The following is a 23,259-nucleotide window of genomic DNA, read 5'->3' on the forward strand; positions in this document are numbered from 1 at the left end:
TGCTTTTAGTTTAATTGTGTATGAAAGTCCGGGGTCAATGTTTCAAAGGATGAAAGTGGTTATATAGAAAAGGTTTTGTAAAGCATTTCCAGGCTTTGCAAATTGATTGCAAATTGAAACCTGTTTTAAGAGAAAGTAAAACCTAATTCATTGCCTGCTATAGTGCTCACAAACTTTTAAGTCTGTGTACTCCCAGCCATTCTACAAAAGATGATGTCGACCCGTCGCAAGTGTTTTTCATCACCTGCTATCAGAGGCGTCTGAGAACTGTGCTAGGAACTTAAAAACAGTTAAATTGTATTATCAATAGTACAAAGTAAACATACAGCTCAGTGCAACTTAATATAAAATAAAAACAACACAACAAAACAGACTGGGAACTAAAGATATGAACTAAGTAGAGTCTGCTGAGGCTAACATCCTTCGTTTAAATGTTCCTCTGCAAAGATTTAGAGAAGGTGAAAAGTACTACCATTGAAATACAACAGGGCGAGTATTTTGATGAGAGACATGTGCAGGACAGGATGAGCTGTTTTGTCCACAGGGACCTCTAAAACAACGCATACTGAAAGTCCCTTAGAGAAGCTTGAAAGTTCCCATATAACGTGCCCTGGTTGTCTTTCAGGCCAGATTTCAATTCAGTTACAAGAAGGTCCTCAGCCTCTGGGTTTCTAACCTTAACATCCATGCAGTGATCTGAGTGGGCGGGGATGTAATATTAATGAGGTGCTGCACTGATTGGCTGCCTTAAAGTTGTCTGAGGGGGGGAGGTTGCACCTGTGCAGACAAAAGCAGAGGTGGAAAAACACCAAAACAAATTTGGCGAGCTCTCCAGAAGAACCTGCATTAATACCAAGCCAAATGTTTCTTGTAATGAACAGTAATATTATCACAAAGTGGCAACACCGATGGCAATAAGCTGTTGTTGGGTCATGAGTTATTATTAAACCCCTGCTTTTATGAAGCAGTCCGAGGTGAATAGGGATGGGTACCTTTCACATTTGAACCGATACGGTACCGATTCCCAGGTACCGGGTATCGGTACCGGTACTCAACGGTACCAATTTTCGGTACTTTTGTGTGTTTATGTGGTAATAAATGTTAATTAAAAAAAAAAAAAATCTCAAATTTGTTTAATTTAACATATTATTTAATCTAACATGAAATGAACAGAAACAGGATTATATAGATGATTAGACATATTAGCTGACACGTACTCGTGGCGTTCTAATTGCTCTTTCGGGAGTTTATCAATGAACACACGTGAATGTCTGCGGACGGGAAAAAGTCAGTTCTCCGTCTCTTTATAATAACAGGACACTCAACTTACTTGTGGGCATTCACGCACACAGGAACGGTTATAAACAGGGCACTTAGTCGGAGCGAGAGGTCAGTCTCAACCATCCATCCATCCATTATCTTGACCGCTTATCCCGTTAGGGGTCACGGGGGGCTGGAGCCTATCCCAGCTGGCTTCGGGCGGAAGGCAGGGTACACCCTGGACAGGTCGCCAACCCATCACAGAGCAGTCTCAACCATAGACTGTATAAAGTAAGCGTAATCCTCCTGCTCTGCCTCGCAGTGAGTGCGCGCACCCGTCAGCTGCAGGCTCAGTTTGGCGCGCTCCCGCGCAGATGCAGAGAGCAGAGAGCAGAGACGTCCACCCGATCAGTCTCTGACTTTATTACAAGGCTAAAGTATAGAAACTCGCCTTCTCTTCCACTCCCTCACAATCACAGGGATGCGTTCAGGTACCGAAACATGGTACCGTTTGGTTTTACGTGAGTCGGTACTCAGTAGTACCGACGGAATTCGGTCGGTACCTATAAAAGTACCGAATTCGGTACCCATCCCTAGAGGTGAAGCGGTTAGCACAAACAAATTAGCACAAACTGTTCCGATATGTTGTTGTTGTTAAAGGTAAAGGTAAAAAGCAACCACTGTTTCCTTTGGTCCACGGGTCTTTGAACAGAATTAATGTTTGTTTTTGGAACAACATCAGGCCATGCTGCGCCCTGTCTGGCTCTAACTTTTGACATCTGAACTGTGCAACATTGAAGCACAACCAGAATAGCATAGGAGGAAGCTGAATCGCTAAAGGGTTTGGAGTGGGTTTGGTTTTGCAAGCATGTCTTTCACTCCTGTCATTACATCATCAAAGTAGCAGATTCAAATCTACTCCTATTGTTTTCAAATAGGTAGGCTGTGGAAACAATGCACATATTTTTCATCTGGGTAATGTTTAGATAATATGATTGATGACATGTTTAGGCATTGACAATATGTTTTTCATTTTATGGGACTTAAAAGCAATCTTACTGCATGATTTCAATCGTACCAATATCCTTGTATGGCCTTGGGTTCAAGCCGAAGGATTCAACAATGGTGCTTTCTCTCTGTGACCTGTGGAAACATCTAAACTTTAAGGAGCATTCAGTTGAGAACTTTTGCTCTTGCACCAGGAGATTTAAATTATGAATAATGGACAAAAAGTAATATTAAGTCATTATCTATGCACTCTAGCACATTCGGCCTGTCTATTCCCATGTCAGATTCAGAATAAGTCCACTTCCCTCCATGACATTTAAAGGCTCTGGTTGTTAAGTCACACCTTGTGCTTGTTCAGCATAACCAAACATGCATGACCTGCCCTCAGTTGTTCGGACATTCTGTCATTTGCATGTGAAAGACATGACATGGTATTTTGGATGTGGTAGGAAGGGGAACACAGTGTGCTGCAACCTAAATGGGCCAACAGAGAGAAAAAATTGTCCTCAGTGGAAGACTGCAGAGTTTACGACATTATAACACAGCAGAAGTCCAATCTGATCATTACAGTACAGAGCAATGCAATAATGGACCTCTCCCTATTAAAAAGAGACACACTGAAATTGCCTTTGGCATTTTTTTGAACAAGACTTTCTTGGTGTAGTGGCGGATATGAATAATATGTGATGTGCTGCGGAGGCGTTTGTATCAAAGCAGCAGGTAATACAAAGAAATGAATAGGCTCAAGACGGGGGGATTAGTGCTTTTATGGCCTATTCATGCTGGCTAAGGACACACTATATTAAAGCCTGTGAGCTGAGATACACAATCAACAAGGTTGGTTGAGCAGGCAGACACAAACTCTGGCACACAATACAAAAGAGGTGTTAAATATGTATTCATTTGCACACATCAAAAGGGGACGCTTTTTGTTTTTAAGGGTGATTAAAATATTCGGGGATTACACATGCTGGGAACTTATTTCTGTAGGGAAGTATAATACACCGCAGATCTGTGTTTATACTGTTTTTGGACTGCACTGCAGTACCAGAGGGTCCAAACAGGGTTTTCCCCTTTGAGCTCGAAATCGAACACGTGGAAAGAATCATGACGGTGGTAAATCTGTTGCATCCACAGTCTGGCCTGAAGGTGGCACTCAACTGATGCTCACTGAAGGGAGGAATTCAACCTCATGAGAGCATGCATGTTCAAAATGTGAAACAATATGTGATATTAGATGTACTTTTGTATGTCCACAAATATTATAACGACTAATATATGCAATAGTAGTCCAAAGCCATGGCAGGGTTAGGGTTCACTGATTGAAGAAGTAATTGCAGCAGAACTTTAGCCTAAATGCTATCATCACTTTAGTATCATCATCACATTAGTGTTTTGCATATGATCCCAACAATATCAGCCATCTATCGGGCAAGTCTGATGGAACTTTTTGCCAAAATCCCTTCAAAAGTAAATGAACACTTAAAGCCAGAGATATCCTCAAGTGGACATTTGAGGAACTGCAGTTTTTAGCACATCCACATCAAGCAGCAACCTCTGGTATAAAAATATGAGTCCAATGCAGAAGTGCTAAAAACTCCAGTTCATCGAGGATCTGCTTGAGGCTGGCTCCGGAAGTACCGGAAGTCACACACACACACATGAATGGGAAAAAGACGATATTTGCAGCAGAAATAAACATGTTTACAGCCTGGTACAAAAGACTAGTGTAGTCTGGATAGCTCATTTCTCAATCGGCACACACTGTACGGGGGGGAAGAATTTTTTTCTAACGTGGTACTTTCAAAAACAATGAGATTACGAGTCTTCCAATGAGAGGCACAGCTGACTGGACTGACAGGCGGGAACACTGTAACTGTTGGCTAGGAGACTAAAACTGTGCCTGTTTACGTCACACTCGCTCCACAGCAGCAATATGGCTGCCGCTGCCGATTTGCTTCAAAACAGCGCTTCAGAAACAGATGGATGACGTCACGGATACTACGTCCATATTCTATACAGTCTACGATCCTGGCTTAATTTCAAAATACCAGAGGTTGCTGTATTGTCATCCAGTCAGCACCAGAGTCAAATGTTGGTTAAGCTATTTATTAATATTATTATTATTGTGGGTCTGAAATGCTGGTCATATTTTGTGTCTAAGCTGTAGCGCTGCCAACCACAACCTGGCTTTCAGCGTTAGTGTGATTAGCTGCAGTTTTAGACTACGGTAGTGTAACCTCCTCCCACAGCTCCACAGTAATCATATCTTTCATATACTCTTCTTTCTGTCAGTGTATCTCAGTAAACAGGTAACAGGTTTAGATACTTTCATTGCATGTATTACAGGGAAATGGTACCAACATATTCACATATTTTCAACTCGCTTTAAGTTCCTCTGCTGCTTCATCACTCTGTCAGGTGTCTCCTTTGTCCACGCTGTCACTTCTGTGTAATGTTTATGCAGCCTATAGAAAAAAGTAGCTTACAACCAGCCGAGGCAGTAGTTGGGGTTAATAACTACTGCCATCATGCTATAAAGCTCTACCTGGATGTAAAGAAGCACAGGTGACTGATGGCACGTTGTATTATTATACTGTTGATCTAGTAAATGGAGATAAAGTTATATGTAAGCTGTGTCTGGTTAAACTGAAATATAACCACTAAACCTGATCCATGAACCTGACACAGGAGGACTGAAGGCTTAGCTCTGCTAATGTTAGACTCCCTCTGCAAACCAATTCAACACAGTCTGCAGACTCTGTGATCTTGTTTTAAGCCATGTTTGATGATTGTTTACCAGCGTTTTCTTACTTTTAGACTGGTCAGTTTCAGTCAATCGGACTTTGAATTTCCATTTCAAGGAAATCAGTTGCTTTGGTCTTCTTTATTCTATTCTTGAAACAGCCCAGAAAGCGCAACATTGATGAGTTTTGAATGAAAATAAAATGCATGAAATTGCATCTTTGGGTAGACGTGATTCCTCTTACTGCTGCTAAATGATTAGGAAATGCTCATCGTTTCCATCACCCTTTCAAACAGCAAAATAAATCTATTTTAATATAATAATGTAAAGTGTTGTAATGCGACACGTTGATGTTACTTCCTTTAAACCAGATGAAATACTTGAAGAGTGGTCTTGAGATCAGACCGAACTCCAGACTGTTTTCAACCTAACATTAGAGTTGAACTCCAGGTTGGAGCTGACTGGGATTGATGTTTAAACATGCCTGAATTATAGCATGGCTTCATAAATAAAGATGCATCTATTCTAATCCAAGGCTTCCCTTTTCACATTTGAAACTCATTTAAACGCAGAATATTTGTTGGTGATCTAATGTTCTTTTGCATGATAGAGACTTGAAGTGAAGTCTGAAGGAGTTTAGAATAAAGAACAGCCCTGAGCAGACAGGCAGAGAAAGAATGAGTGAGTCACTCCAGGAGGGAACCTATTCTGAATGTCAGCCGGGTGACAATGTGTCCAACTCTGCAGAGGAGGAAGTGCTTTTAGTCAATCAGGACCATTCATTCCTCCAACCTCCTGCTCTCGTTAGGTTCAAAAGTTAATTCTCTACAAGCTTGAGTGGTGCAGTAATTATCAGAGGCCATCACAACAGGAAACCGAGCAAAGTCTTTACCCACATCTTTAAAGTCGCTGTAGCCTTTTCACTCTCACAACACCAAAACAATCGATAGCACTCTCACTGTTATTGGCCAGTCATAAATACAAGTGGGTAATTATGTGGGGGATACCAAATATTTTGGACATTCCGCTTCATTAAACATGTTCTGTCTCATCCCATTAACTTGTGTGTATCGGCAGCCTTTAAACAAAGCCTTGCTGTTTTCACAGTGTTTACTATTAGAACAGTCGTCCTTGGTAACACTGAGGACTGTCACGTAATGTGCTGCCGAGGCTGTGTGCAGAGTAACAATATGAGCAAAAGTCAGTCCTTCCATTAAGGTCAGGATGATTCAGCGGGAGAGGACACACAAGACGATAGGAGCACATGTAGTGTTCTGCGTGTCATCTATGAGGACGGATGTTTAACTCTCTTTTCACCATGTTGCAGGGTGTTTTGACACTCAGTCCAACTGAGGGGGTGTGTAATGCAGAGTGCAGGAACATTTTGATATCTGCAACAGAATCATAGTGCCTGATTTTTGGTGGTTTTCTTTATAATTTCTTGGAGCATGTTCAAATGTGTCAGATTTCTAAAATATAAAAACCTGGAAAGACACATCAGATGTTGCAGTGCTCTTGCTTTTGTATGTATTCTTTTCGAACTGAGTTGTGGAAAGTGTTTTCAGGAGATCTCTTACTGTTTTGCTTGAATTAGACTGTTTTCTTTTCAGCTGTGACATTAGTAAAAAAAAAAAGAACTGAATCAACTGAAAAATAAGAAATACTTAAATATACTGAATAAACTATAAAAATAAATATACTACAAGATCATTTAATCAACTTAAAAATAAGAAATGATAAAAAATAGTGAATTAACTGAAAAATCAAAATTATAAATAAATAGTTGAATCAACTAACAAAATGGAAATAAAAATGACTCTTTTTTCAAATTTTTAATTGAAAAAAAATCTTAATCAACTGAAAAATAAGAAATAATAAAAAAATACTGAATTAAATGAAAATCATGAATAATAAAAAAATAACTGAATCAACTTAAAAACACAAACGAAATAATTAAATAATTGAATCAACTGAAATGAAGAGGTTTGGTGAAATGGTTGAATTGTATTCTAAGATGAAGATGTTTTGTTGAATCATGTATTAGATCCATTAGCTCTGTTGTGGTGCTGCCTAATGATACCTTAATAAATATCTTGGATGAGAATAACACATTAGAATTCACTCTGCTGCTCTTTGTTTCCTCAGACAGCATCGAAGACTACATCCAGACCACATCATCCACGTGGAATCAGCCAATCAGGAGCTGGCGAAGGCCAACCGATACCAGGTACAGTGGACCGGCTCACGCTGCAGAGCGCTCTGTACTTTGTATTCACTTTGTTCAGTTTAACTTTTATGTACTTGACTGAGCTTTTGCTATGTAATGCAGTCACAAGAAGCTTAGCTTGATTAGACATGCAAACAGGGACTTTGCTAACTAGATTACACAGCTTTATCACAATCCCCACAAGCATAATAACAGAGATGATGTAATTTCGTGTCATACTTTACTAGCTTTCGCCTTCAGTTAAATTAATTGTGATTAGAGACAGGAGCATAAATTGTGTCCTGGAGTCTTATGAAAACACATATATAATTGCAGTACCATGAGAAATACACTCCTGTTGAGATAATGTTTGTATAGTTGTTATTTTATCCTACTAGTGTGTTGAGTCAGAGAGGAAACGCATTAATGGGCCAAAAGTGCGGCCAGAAATTATAAAGCAAATGTTTATTTTCCTCTCTGCATGTTTTTTTGAGCTGCTAGAGTTTCCACTTCACAGCACATATTGGAGAGACGCTGTACGAGATGCCCAAGGGTCTGCTTTCACTCTTTCTTCTCAAGGAAATATATGTGTCTTCTGCTGTGCTGTCAGGGACTATCTCAGTAGGCCAGAGAGCTGAGTGGCTCTGTGCTGTGTAGGCCTCTGGCTGTGGTAAATAATGTATTGACTGAAGTGTCACTAGGTTAATAAAGGATATATAGGGTTTTTGCATGGTGTGTGCAGAGCTTAAGAGCTGCATCTGAACTCACCTGAAACACCTGACTGCCATGGGAAGTGTGTGTTTTTTAACAGCATGGGGTAAGTGACACACTCTGATTCACTAATTTAACAAATTAAGTGCTGCTAACATGTAGAGGAGTATGGCTAATTACTCCTCATACCCAAAACAATGTTTCCTTTGAGTCATATTTTGGGCTGAGGGCTTTTATTGAACTCTTATTTTGCTAGGATTTGTTAGGATTTCGAGCTTTTCAGTATGCAAACAATTGCTGGGTAGTTTGCAGTGTGTTTCATGAATGCTGTGGTTTCTGTCTGTCCCCTCATTGCTGCCGCTCCTCCAGTGAGCGAACAAATGAGCGAATGGCAACAGCTTTCCCATTAATTGTCATTTCATTATCTCAAGGAGAGCTGAGCCGTGACCGAGCTCACACGGAGCAATTTAGCTCTCCGCCAATCCAGATTGCCAGCCTCTTAACGGAGAAAGAGCAGCTGAATGGGAGAAAAACAACAAAGAAGCAGACAGACAGAGACAGACAGACAGACAGACGGACAGATGTACTGAGAGAGAGGAAGTCCAGATTTTGCAGAGTGCAGAGCTGATAATCAAATCTGGTCACTCGCTCGTATACGATGTATTCATTTTGAGCTTAACACAACTTTATATTTAAACAAATCTTCATCACTGAGGATGCTGTCCTGTAGATTTCCAGTTTGCATGCTGTTAAAGCCGGACACATGAGTGGGAACGTGTTGGCATTTCCTGCTTGTTTACACTTGGATTCAGTTCCATAAAACTGCAACTTGAAATACAAACACCATGTTTGTTATTTAAATCTGTGCCTCCACTTCTTCTGGAATGCATCAAATGCCCACAGGTTTCACTTTGTACACCTCACACCTGTCAGTTTACCTGCTCTCAGCACTTTCACCTATATCTGCCTGCCAACTCGAGCCACGTAAACAGAAACTGGGTTTATCTTCACAATGTCAGTTCAGGTGTTAGAGCAAAGGACATTTCAGGTAACATTTTAAATGCTTCAAATACCTGACATCCACAGAGCCTCACTTTGGAGGGAGCTGGTAGATATGTGATGCCTTCAGTCCTTTGGCATCTAAGTCATAATTCACTGCTTTTATTGTTAAACATCCTGTATCCATCTATTATTAGGGAAAATGCAATGAAGTATGTTATACTATATATACTTTAGAGTTTCAGTGCTTTTACTTTATCAAATATTCAAATATTTATAATTCATATTTTCATAGTTTTTGGGGGCTGAAATATTTTATAAACTCTAGAATTTAAGATGCATTTATGGAAAAATGAGAGCTGTCAGTGTTGATGTCATAATCAGGGTGCACTCAAGGTCCAAAATTAACCCGTAATTCTCTTTAATCCCGTGCTGTTTTATCCCTTTAGGCACACTGCTGAGCCGTCACAGCATCTTCCTGCTTTCTTCTTCTGCCGCCACCGCTGCACTTTTCAACGGCACATTCCATTTTAAAAACTCAGAGACAGCTCAGTTCACAAGTTGAAAGTAATCTGCGCTACATGTCACATAGAATCACTGAAGTACTTTGAGTTTGAGCTACCACCTAGGAGCGAAGCATACAGGTGCAGCTACTCAGCATGCAACCACATTTCAAAAGTCTGCATAGCAATTTTTTAAAATGTGAATCACAACAGACCTAAGGATGAAACTAAATCAAAGTGCTTGCTATAGGGGGCATCTGGCGGTTGGTATGAGGGACACTGTCTGCATCACCTCTTCTTTCAAATAATTGATGCATTTGATAATGAAAATTATGATTTATGTTCATAGGTGGTGACTGATTCTAATGACTATAGGCCACTGCACTGAGTAGACCAGACTAGAATAGACTAGACTAGAATAGACGAGACTAGACTAGACTAGACTAGACTAGACTGGGCTGACATGATGCATGTTAATGCCAGGTGTGGAGAGGGCCTTGGATAGAGGCCTCTTGTCGTGATGCTTTCAGGGTCCAGGGTTAATATGGACTCAAAAACTAAAAGCAAAATAACAGAATTTTAGACACACAATTACTAATACTAATTTGTCAATAAATAAAACGTAACCAGCTTTTTAATTATTTTTAATAATTTAAAATCGTGAATATATGTATATATTATGTGTGTGCATATATTAATATATATATATATATATATATATATATATATATATATATATATATATATATATATATATATATGTATTAGTGGTGCAACGATACATACAATTCACAGTTCGGTTCGATATGTTTTTGTCACAGTTTTCGATACAGAAAAAGAGAAATTTCTATGCCTTATTTTAATTGTAGTTTAATGAAATTACCAACATTTGTTTCAGCTCAAAAGCACAGTTTTTAAATTAAATTAAATGTATCAGGGCGAGCTATACCTGACATGTTCTGCTGTGTTGGGGGGTTGCATGTGTGAGAGCGTGTGTTTGTGTGAGTGTACAGGTATGTGTGTCTGTCTGCGTGCGCATCTGCCGTGCACGATAGAGAGCAGAGGAGAATTGTGAACGTGCAACCATGTAGAGACAGAAATGACATCCCGTCATGTAAATTAGATAAATAACATAAGGATATTTAGTATGTTAAATAAAAAAACAAAGTTTAGACCTGATGTATGATAGAGGGAACCTTAAATCACTTCTGCTTTGACTTCCAAGTGGGGGCGGGACCCAGCTGGTGCGCCCCCCGATATAACGGGAGGGAAAATGTGGCAAGCCTTTCAGGAAATGAATATATATATTGAATGAAACTCGATATATGTGGAATGAAACTCGATGTATATGGATTGAAAGTCTGAATATATTGAATGAAAGTCTGGATAAATTGAATGAATCTCTATATATATGGATTGAAAGTCTGAATATATGGAATGAAATTCGATATATATGGATTGAAACTCGATATATGGAATGAAACTCAATTTATATTGAATGAAACTCGCTATATATATGTGGATTGAAAGTCTGAATATATGGAATGAAACTCGCGATATATGGATTGAAAGTCTGAATATATGGAATGAAACTCGATATATTGGATGAAAGTCTGAATATATGGAATGAAACTGAATATATGGAATGAAAGTCTGAATATATGGAATGAAACTCGATATATGGAATGAAAGTCTGAATATATGGAATGAAACTCGATATATATATGTGGATTGAAAGTCTGAATATATGGAATGAAACTCGCGATATAGGGATTGAAAGTCTGAATATATGGAATGAAACTGAATATATATGGAATGAAAGTCTGAATATATGGAATGAAACTCGATATATGGAATGAAAGTCTGAATATATGGAATGAAACTCGATATATATATGTGGATTGAAAGTCTGAATATATGGAATGAAACTCGCGATATAGGGATTGAAAGTCTGAATATATGGAATGAAACTCGATATATTGGATGAAAGTCTGAATATATGGAATGAAAGTCTGAATATATGGAATGAAACTCCATATATGGAATGAAAGTCTGAATATATGGAATGAAACCCTCCCCTCCTATCTATTGAATTGGTTTTATCCAAAAGTGACAAGTGTTTTTATGTTTGGGTTAGGGTTAGGGTTAGGGTTAGGGTTATGATTAGGGTTTGGGTTAGGATTAGGGTTAGGGTTAGGGTTAGGATTAGGGTTAGGGTTAGGATTAGGGTTAGGGTTAGGTTTAGGGTTAGGATTAGGGTTAGGATTAGGGTTAGGGTTAGGATTAGGGTTAGGGTTAGGATTAGGGTTAGGATTAGGGTTAGGGTTATGATTAGGGTTAGGGTTATGATTAGGGTTATGATTAGGTTTAGGGTTAGGATTAGGGTAAGGGTTAGGATTGGGGTTTGGGTTAGGATTAGGATTAGGGTTAGGATTAGGGTTTGGGTTAGGGTTTGGGTTAGGATTAGGGTTAGGGTTATGATTAGGGTTAGGGTTAAGGTTAGGGTTAGGATCAGGGTTAGGGTTAGGATTGGGGTTTGGGTTAGGATTAGGATTAGGGTTATGATTAGGGTTAGGGTTATGATTAGGGTTATGATTAGGGTTAGGGTTAGGATTAGGGTTAGGGTTAGGATTGGGGTTTGGGTTAGGATTAGGATTAGGGTTAGGATTAGGGTTTGGGTTAGGATTAGGGTTAGGGTTATGATTAGGGTTAGGGTTAAGGTTAGGGTTAGGATCAGGGTTTGGGTTAAGATTAGGGTTAGGTTTAGGGTATGGATTAGGGTTTGGGTTAGGGTTAGGATTAGGATTAGGTTTAAGGTTAAAGTTTGGATTAGGATTAGGGTTAGGACTAGGGTTAGGATCAGGGTTTGGTTTAGGATTAGGGTTAGGGTTAGGACCAGAACCAAACTCAAGCAAACAGAACCAGAACCAAAGTGAAGCAAACAGAATCAGAAACAAAATCAAGCAACTAGAACCAGAACCGTACCAGAACCGAACCGAATCAGAACCGAACCAGAACCGAATCAGAACCGAACCAGAACCGAACCAGAACCAAACCGAATCAGAACCAAACTGAATCAGAACCGAACTGAAGCAAACAGAACCAAACTCAATCAACCAGAACCAGAACCAATTCAGAACCGAACTCAAGAAAAACGGAACCAGAACCAAACTCAAACAACCAGAACCAGAACCGAACCAGAACCGAACTCAAGAAAACAGAACCAGACACAGAACGAAACTCAAGCAAACAGAACCAGAACTAGAACCAAGCTCAAGCAAACAGAACCAGAACCAACTCAAGTAAACAGAAACAAGAACCAAACTCAAGCAAACAGGACCAGAACCAAACTCAAGCAAACAGAACCAGAACCGAACTCAAGCAAACAGAACCAAACCAGAACGAAACTCCTCAGTGCAGGTTGGCATTGAGAAAAATCTGATGCCTCAGCTTGGAAGGGCTGATCCGATTTCTCATCTCAGTGAGTATTTGCCCGGTCTTTGAGAAGAACCCTAACCCTAACCCTCTCAGAAGGAACAGATGAAGCCACGATTCACAGCCTCCCCTCCATCACCTGTATCCTATATCCTCACATGTGAGTATATATATATATATATATATATACATACTCAATATATATTTATTTTTATTTTATATATATTTACAAACTATACCATGAAACTATACTTCAGAACAAAAGGTTACATATACATTGGAGCATGGTTAGGGTTAGGATTAGGGTCAGGGTTAGGATTAGAGTTAGGATTAGGGTTAGGGTTATGGTTACGGTTAGGATTAGGGTTAGGGTTAAGGTTAGGGTTAGGATCAGGGTTTGGGTTAAGATTAGGGTTAGGTTTAGGGTATGGATTAGGGTTTGGGTTAGGGTTAGGATTAGGATTAGGTTTAAGGTTAAAGTTTGGATTAGGATTAGGGTTAGGACTAGGGTTAGGATCAGGGTTTGGTTTAGGATTAGGGTTAGGGTTAGGACCAGAACCAAACTCAAGCAAACAGAACCAGAACCAAAGTGAAGCAAACAGAATCAGAAACAAAATCAAGCAACTAGAACCAGAACCGTACCAGAACCGAACCGAATCAGAACCGAACCAGAACCGAATCAGAACCGAACCAGAACCGAACCAGAACCAAACCGAATCAGAACCAAACTGAATCAGAACCGAACTGAAGCAAACAGAACCAAACTCAATCAACCAGAACCAGAACCAATTCAGAACCGAACTCAAGAAAAACGGAACCAGAACCAAACTCAAACAACCAGAACCAGAACCGAACCAGAACCGAACTCAAGAAAACAGAACCAGACACAGAACGAAACTCAAGCAAACAGAACCAGAACTAGAACCAAGCTCAAGCAAACAGAACCAGAACCAACTCAAGTAAACAGAAACAAGAACCAAACTCAAGCAAACAGGACCAGAACCAAACTCAAGCAAACAGAACCAGAACCGAACTCAAGCAAACAGAACCAAACCAGAACGAAACTCCTCAGTGCAGGTTGGCATTGAGAAAAATCTGATGCCTCAGCTTGGAAGGGCTGATCCGATTTCTCATCTCAGTGAGTATTTGCCCGGTCTTTGAGAAGAACCCTAACCCTAACCCTCTCAGAAGGAACAGATGAAGCCACGATTCACAGCCTCCCCTCCATCACCTGTATCCTATATCCTCACATGTGAGTATATATATATATATATATATACATACTCAATATATATTTATTTTTATTTTATATATATTTACAAACTATACCATGAAACTATACTTCAGAACAAAAGGTTACATATACATTGGAGCATGGTTAGGGTTAGGATTAGGGTCAGGGTTAGGATTAGAGTTAGGATTAGGGTTAGGGTTATGGTTACGGTTAGGATTAGGGTTAGGGTTAGGGTTATGATTAGGGTTAGGATTAGGGTTAGGGTTAGAACCAGAACCAAACTCAAGCAAACAGAACCAGAACCAAACTCAAGCAAACAGAACCAGAAACAAAATCAAGCAACCAGAACCAGAACCGAACCAGAACCAAACCAGAACCGAACCAGAACCGAACCGAATCAGAACCAAACTGAAGCAAACAGAACACAACTCAATCAACCAGAACCAGAACCGAACCAGAACCGAACTCAAGAAAAACTCAATTTGCAATGCTATACATGTACAGTATGGCGTCATCATCAGCTCCCAGCCTGACTCCTCTCCTTCTTGATAAACTCTGATAAGGGTCTCCAAATCTTGAGGAACTTGGACATCTTTTAGCCACTTTTTAAAGCAGGGAGGGGAGGCTGATTACAGCCAAACCAAACATCATGCTGCATCGCAGTGGGGAGAGTCTAGACAAAGCTAGATCAGGCAGTGGTGTGTTTTGTTCAGAGATGCAGACTCTTGCTGCAGTGTTCCTGTCCAAATAAAAATGATCCTGGTGCCACACTGATGAATCTAGGCCTGTCAGGATCTTAAGAAGAAAGGATTTGTAGACCTAAAACCAGGATGAGCTTCACTCAGGTGTGCGTTTGTTTGGGTGCTGGATCTGCCATAAAACCTCTAAATCTTTTTAATTTCCTCCAGGGGCTGATTTGAACACTTTTACCAGTTGGTAGCTCATATTTACTCAATATGAAGTGAATGTAGCGTGAAGCTGATGGCACTTTTGTGATCTCATAAAAATTCAACAGAGAGAGAGGAGAGAAAGAGAGGTAGCTGATAGAGAGAGAGAGAGAGAGAGAGAGAGAGAGAGAGGGCACTTCACAGTGAGTCTGAGCGCTGGTGTAGTCTTGAACACTCCTTGATGCTGGTGTTCACACATCGCTGCACATCTCCACCAATGGTCAATTAAGAGCGGATGTCATTTACTTCTGGCGACCCGCCTTGTCTACTCACTTTACACTGAAAATAAATTGAATCTATAATCCATTACGTGTCTGCAGATTACTCTCCCCGCTGCAAGTTTATCTAGTTGCGTTGATGTTTTATCACCTCATCTGTGTTCAGTGGACCACAATGAACCCTGATTGTTGATTGCTGCACAAGATGGTTTATAATTAACAATAAAACACAGATGTTCCAGCGATCCAGTGAACAAAAGCTGTAGCTGTTTCCCACTTAGGGAAAAACACAATGAAATAACTGGTTATTATTGATTTGATCTGATGTAATTGTTAAGACTAAAAAGTCCATCCATCTTCAGAACTGGAATTGATCTCCCAGTGAGCGACGACATCCTTCTGAGTGTGAGAAATAATCAATGCGACACAGTTTTCCTCTGGCTTAATTGAGGAAAATATAAAGCGCTGGCTATTGTGAGTGTATCAGGAACAAAGGGGCGGGAAGAGGAAGGAAAGGAAAATAAGAAAGGAGATGGCTTGTAGATGAATGGGTGGACGGATGAATGGACCCATCTGCACTCAGACACGTACAAATTGTTGCCTTTTTGACAAATAGGATAATGAAAAAAAATAACCTAATCACAGTGGTGAGCTCTGACTGATCACTGCGCTCGGACCGGGGATGGGCCAACATTGACACATCGCAGGGAAATAGGTCTACCGTTCAATCATTCTTCCTGCACTCCCTCTGGACTCTTTATGCTACTTTGAAGGATATGGAGTGGAAATAACAATGTTTGAAGTTCCCCGGTTGATGTCAGTGACACTTCTGTGGCTCTGCCCTCCATCAGACACGGGTGGCCTCAGCGTGTTGGAGGAAAAGCAATACCTAACTTCAAATAAAACTTGGGTACATTTGTTATATGTTTCTTGATGCAACTTTTAGTTTGATTGGAAAAGAATATTAAGAATCCAAAGAATTTTCCAAGGTTGTTTCAATTCAACTAAATTCTCCATTTGAGTGAAAAGTCATCTTTAATTAAAGTGTGAATGGATGCTTTGGTATTTTTTCCTGATTAAGAATTAAGAGTCAAGGCCAGCAGTCACCAAACTATCATAATAAATCCAAACCAAATAAGCAAAACCTGTAGCAACCAGTTAATCCTGGACCGTGTTGCATCAGAACAGATGCAGAGAGATGTACAAAGCCTTCAAACCGAGTCATGTTCACAAACAGAGACCATATGAACGCTCCCTCTTATCATTTTCACAACATTGAAGCTTCAAGTTCATGAGTTGTGACTTGTCTGATGATGTTTTCAGAAATGGTAGAGACGATTTCATCCAGTTTGATTAACATTAGCCATGTATTTTCCACCATCCCATTTTCAGGGAATAAAGCAGGACATATAATCAATTTGAACTATGGTTACAGAAATGTAGCACATACTATATGGTATGCCCTAAACAGACAACTGTGAGGTAGCAAAGTTCATATAAAACCCCAAACTCAGCCAACAGCAGTCTGAAATTGTATAACATTGACATTTTTTCATGTCAAAATAACAATGTTGCATTTTTTAATAGAACTATACCGCATTACATTCTTCTTCTTCTTCTTCTTCTTCTTCTTCTTCTTCTTCTTCTTCTTCTTCTTCTTCTTCTTCTTCTTCTTCTTCTTCTTCTTCTTCTTCTTCTCTTCTTCTTCTCTTCTTCTTCTTCTTCTTCTTCTTCTTCTTCTTCTTCTTCATCTTCTTCTTCTTCTTCATCTTCTTCTTCTTCTTCTTCTTCTTCACCATCATCAACATCAACATCAACATCAACGTTAACACCGATATTACCATTAGTATTATTATTTTATTAGAAAAATATTATTATTAATAATAATAATTACTATTATTATTAACCATTATATTATTAGATTCCTCTTCAAACCTGGAGAACAGCTAACAAAAGTCATGCTCCTTGTTTTCTGTTTGGAATTCGGAGTCGATCAGAAAGAGGGTGTTTAGAGTGAATGCTGTTGACGAAATGCCTCCCACAGAAACTTGATTAACAGAAAATCCCAAATCAGACAACCCAGGCAAAAAAATAATCACAGGAGCGCCCATGCTGTTTGACTGACACAAGATCTGGGGAATACAGGAAGATGGCTGAGCAACAACACGTGATGCAAAGTAAAAAAGGACACCGCAGCATGAACGACTACATATTTCAGGGAAACTGCAAGATGTGTACAGAAGTCATTGTCCAAAGAGCACTCAAATATAACTCTGAGTAACTACATTATAAACAATGCATGCACATTGACAGATGATGAATGCATAACATCAACAACATCTGTCTGCTCTGCAGGGAAGGGGGCTGGGAAATGATGGAGGGTCGTTTTTCAAATATCTATCTATGTCCATAAATTAAACAATAATCAGCAAAGATTTCTGCATGGGTTCGTTCTTATCAGTTAGCATAGTTTTCAGGTTGTGTAGTCTGTGGGGAGTCCAGACCAGTGCAGGCACATCCAGCCACTCATATGTAACATGTTGCATCTTTAATGACCCACATCTGGAAACACAGCTTCGAAGTAAATCTATCATTATATGACATCTTTAATCTGACGTTGGTTTGCGATTAATCTATTTGCACAGTTGCTTCCTCTCCAGAGTTCACTCTGCTCAATCTGAGAGAATAAAAGTACTCACTGTAATTCCCCTAAAGTTGATATTTTTTTGTCGATTGAAAAGCTTGAAGTGGGTTCAGGGCTGATGGCATATGAAACCACACTATTTTCCTAGTCGGAATGGTTCTATAGGGTATTTCTTTGTATGCATCTGAAATAAGATGCAAAGTCTAACAGACCGCTTGCTGCATCCCCTGAAAAAAGTCTATTTCTACCCAAACCTTGAATCTGAGAGCAAACGTCTGGCAGGTTGAAAGCCACAGCAGAGTGATTTCTGTGAGAGCAGCAGTACAAAGCCAGGTTACACCACACTGCCGGTCCTTCACTCTGTCTGAACTCACACACATGCACACACATACAGATATGTGATGTGGAAGGCACTATAAAGCATGGCTTCCCCCATTGAATCCAGTGTGGTACAACACACCGCTCTGAGATTAGTTCACCTCCCCTGCTCAAGGTTAACCTTCAAAAGCAGCGATGAAGTTGCCTTTGTAAGTTGAAAAGAGCTTTAATCTGTCCTCACTGTGGTATCTAAGAGCTCGGATGAATGAATCACATCACAATAATCGCTTGTTGTCTCTATAAACACTGAGATCTGAGGTGGCTTGGAAGAGGTAAAGCAGTTGTGTGCATAATTCAACACTGCATTTGATTTGTAAAAGCGTGTTTTCTTCAGGGTTTTAGTTCGATACGTATATTCCACCAGTAGATTAAATAAATGCCAGTTAATTACACAAATAAATGATTGCACAAACTGCAAAGTAAATACACAGTTAATATTAGAAAGATGAATTAAAAGGGAGTATCTGAGATATCTTAAATGTCCATCAGACTGCTGATTTGTTTAGGAGTTGAAATGAGTCCAGTGTTGTGGTTTACATCCACTGTTTGGAGGATCTATTAAGCATCTAAAGACAGAGTCCAGTTATGACCACAGATGGGACTAACTGGCTGAAAAATTGCCCCAACTATGGCAACAAGTTGGGGTAGATTGCTGTAGCTACAACATGTTTTTAAGCCCAGGTACAGACAGAACAAACTTAAAAGGCGAGGATTGCTTCAGCCACAGTTTGTGCCAAAGTCGAATGTTTAACCCTGGTTCTGTAAATTTCCCATTCTCACACTGCAGCTCTTTTCCTCTTACATCACACTCGGGGGGATATCAGCGCTTTTCTTTGTTCCAGGTTTGCAAAATAAAATAAAAGCATTTAACCTGACCAAATGAACCCAGGATATAATCAATACGATATAAGATAAGATAAAATAAGATACTCCTTTATTCGTCCCACAACGGGGAAATTTGTGGAGTTACAGCAGCAAACAAAAAGGTGTACAGTTACAAGAATTCCAACAAGAATATATCTAGAAAAAAAATATGTCCATCAGAGACGACTGGTTCGGCCATAATTCTCCTGTCAGCCATCACCTCCACAGGGTCCAGGACTGAGCTGGCCTTTTTCACCAGTTTGTTCAGTCTTGCTCTCCTGTATCCTGTTCGCCCACAGCAGGTTCCAATGTGGCGTTCGTGTCCGGTGTTAGCTCTGTTAGCATGATGCTACTCTGGTGCTGGGTTAGCTTGTCCACCTTATCGTAGATAGATCTTACATTCCACATAACGGTGGGTGGAAGGACAGGTTGATGTCGTCTTTTCTTAGATTACACCTCAATACCAGCATGTCGTCCTTGCCTCCTTCTCTTCAGCTTGCAGGGAACATCGGGCCTAGCATCGTTTAGCATCGACATGCTACGGGATGCTAACAGCTGATCTCGTATGTAAGATACAATGCGACCGTGGTTACACAGGATCTCCGGAAACACACACAGGAACAAAATAGTAAAAAAAAACACTGCAAACGTAGCCAGTTTGGTGCCCATGGTGAACAAATGAGATATTAAAAGTCATGACAGGCTCCAAATACAAAGAGAACTAAACAGATGTGAAAAAATCCTTATCCCAACCCCAGCCCCGACTCCAAACCCACCCCACAATGCTAAGGTTAAGAACAAAATATATGCAACAATAATAATAATAACAATATAAATAAGTTAATAAATAAATGAAATATAAAAAGAAGTTGCTGAACAAACTGAAAAAAAGCTGTCATGATATCTTAATGAGGAAGCATAAGATGTTAAAACTCACACAGGAAATTAAAACCTCCCAAATAAAATACATTTCTAAGATATATATTCACTCAAATATTAAACCCATTAAAATAAAATAAGATGCTATACTTAAAATAAATTAATTAAATGAATAAAAAGTGGACTACAAGTGAACTAGATAATAAATAGATAAATAAATAAATAAAGTAGGTGAATAAAACTCAGTTAAAAGCGAGACTAAAAAGGCAGGTCTTAGTTAGCTTTTTAAAATATTTATGCTCTGTGCAGCGCTCGATCTTCAGGTATTAGTACATGTAGCGTGTTTTTGCTGGTCCCTTGGGGGGTTAATGGTTTAAGCATGCAGGGAGGAGTAATTAGAGGCATTCAGGACCCACCCAGAAAAGAGCACTGCTATTAGATCATATACTGTATGTTGATATTGATATATGTCCATACACACTGCAGATACCTACCCACATAATATTTGAATTATACAGTACATAACATTTATTTTGGGGACAAAGCTTCTGAAGATGCAAAGTAGGAGGTATATTTCAATGGGCTACTCAAATGAAGTAAATTGAGTTTACTTTGTAGTCTTGGACCACTCAAAGATTTTACACTACACATCTTTGCACACACATTTATGCTATGCAAAATGTCCATCAGTAATAACTAATCCCATTAATACGGCAGGCTATGCCACTAAGAGCAAATCAGGGCTCAGTTTGTTCTTCAACAGGAAACTGCAGGAGCTCAACCACTAAGCCCTCCGACCTGAGAGACACTGACTCTACCACAGAGCCGCAGCAAAGTGCTATAATATCAACAATCTTCCTCTGAGTTCACATTCATGACCATTTTTAGTCAAATGAAGAAAAATCTACCAGCTGCTATCATCAGCTTCCCCTCCTAAGTTCAGCGTCTGTGTCCCTGAATAACTAAACAGATATGATCAGTCTGAAGAGGTGGCGTGCTTGAAAGGAAGTGTTGAATGAGTGATCATAATCGTCCTTCTTTGTTACGTCTTTGAGGCAGCCGTGGGTTCACTGTAAGGCCTTTGTGTCGGCTCGTCTGCCTTCACAGTTAGATCACTGAAGCTTGCCGCAGTATTGTCATTTTTTTATTCGACAGTTTGGAGGTCAAACTCGACGTCTGATGATGTGATGACAGTCGTTTTTGTTCCGTCTTTGTCAGGCTGTGGTGGATTTTTGCTAATACAAAGATCCCTCCTGCTCTTTAGTTGTAACATTATTCTTTTATGATATCATTTATTAGTTTGAGGTTAAAAAATCAACACAGAAGTAGTGATAACACAGATTTGTGTTTGTGATGCTGAGGTCAGAGAGATCGACGTAAGAGATGGATGTACTGAGAGATGCTGGTTTTCACACATCGCTGCCATAAACGGCGAAATATGCAGATTCTAGTGTGTGTTTTTTGTTCTGTTGTTGACAAGGACTATCACAGCGTTTTCTCTCAGGATGCCAGGCTTGGCCGTGAAGTCTGTGTTTATTTGCTGCTCCTCTTAAATATCATAATCAGGGGGACTGCATGGGATCTGAGTTTTATGTAAATTGCACATAAGCCGATTACAAGTGAGGCAGTTCCGCTGTAAACATTATTTATTTCATGGACTTCCAATTTTCCCAACCAGATGCGATAAAGGGAAAATAATATTATGGCCATTATCATTGCATGGCATTATTGTTGTATTATGAGGGTATTTCTCATGTCACACAAGGTAAGTAGTTCTTCTCCCACAGACGCTGCACGTTGATCTTCCATGTTAGGGAGGCACAGACGTGACAGATAGCTGTTTTGTTTGGCAGTTCTAACGGCTTCAAAGGTCATCATTTGTTTTGGTGTATTTCACCTTGATGAAAGGTTTTTATAAAATAGTGTGCAGCTGTAAAAGTCTCAGAAGACCATAGAAACACTAAAAAACAGAGGACAACAAACCACCCCTTCAATTTTGACAAACTCTGCTGTCTGTAATGTCTTATACATCTACTAGAGGGTCATTTTTGAACAAGGATGATTCCTTATTATGTAAAAAAAAAAAAGACTTGGACACCTGAAAATCCCTTCAGAGTCCCGGTACCAACTACAGACATGAATAAGTTGAGACAAGTTGCAGCTTTTGCTCCACTTTTCCTTCTCAGAGATGGTTGGGTTCCAGTAGCTCCTCAGGCTGCTCTCACATCTGTGCCTGCTAGCTGTCATTATTTCCCCACTCTCAAGACCAGCCTGAGACCTCGCTGATGTTTTTACCAGTGTCAACAGGCAGAGGGTGGAATGAGACAAATGTTGCCAACTCCTCAGTGAGGAAAGTAGCTATTGGCTGTCCTAAAAGTCGCTAGAAGGGAAATGATGTCATCACTTAATTTGGCATAATTGAGGTTATAATGGACGCTGTTGGAGAGACGTGTAGCGTAATATGTTCATTACTTCACTTAGGAGCCTACAAAAAATCAAATAAAAATATTAAATTTTTCAACCGTAACATTTTCAATATGTTTATTGTATATATCTACATTAACTATCTAAATGGACCAAAAAGAGACAGCAGGCAGGATCAGCCAGCGCTGTCATCATACATGCGTGATACATTTGCAGTCAGGACACTGAGGGGTGAACGCCTCCTGCTCTGAATGCAGCTACAGGAGGGACTCACAGCAGCATCCACTGCTGGTTGAGAAGAGTAAAGCCTGATTTATACTTCTGTGTTGAATCAACGGCGTACCCTATGCCGGGGGTCCGCGTAGCTCCTGTACCTACGCCGAGGCCTACGCACGTAGCTGACGTGCACCTCCTCCAAAATGTAACTCCCCGTAGAGCCGACGCGGACCGCAAGCCCTGTGATTGGTCCGCTCGGCGGCTTTTGGTCTTTCCCGCATTTACAGCACTTCCGGGATCCCGGACATCGGCCACACATTGCCCGTGTATTTCATCTCCTCCTCTCTATTCTTCATGTAATCATGTCTGTATGATAAACAGCAACATGTATCAGCTGTAGATTAACATGTCACGCTCTGAATATCTGTGGAAAAGTAAACAGAGATCGTAGCGGGACCGGAATCAGGCAACCGGCTATCAGAGAGACCACACTGCCCTCAAGTGTTTCGGCGGAGAATTGCTGCGTGACACGGACACACCGACGCACAAGTATGTGGTGCTCATGTCCGCGTCAGCCCCTGCTGCGT

The 23,259-nt window shown here is 40.0% G+C and overlaps 1 protein-coding gene across 1 annotated transcript in view; it reads left to right on the top strand.

Annotated features, from left to right (window-relative positions):
* tsnare1 (T-SNARE Domain Containing 1) overlaps nt 1-23,259 on the top strand; it is a 192,879-nt gene that overhangs the window by 134,105 nt on the left and 35,515 nt on the right. Inside the window, 1 exon segment of the mRNA XM_034697669.1 lies at nt 7,160-7,241. Within this exon segment, the coding sequence (XP_034553560.1) occupies nt 7,160-7,241 (82 nt within the window).

This window comes from Notolabrus celidotus, chromosome 12 (genome assembly GCF_009762535.1).
Source record: "Notolabrus celidotus isolate fNotCel1 chromosome 12, fNotCel1.pri, whole genome shotgun sequence".
NCBI lineage: Eukaryota > Metazoa > Chordata > Actinopteri > Labriformes > Labridae > Notolabrus > Notolabrus celidotus.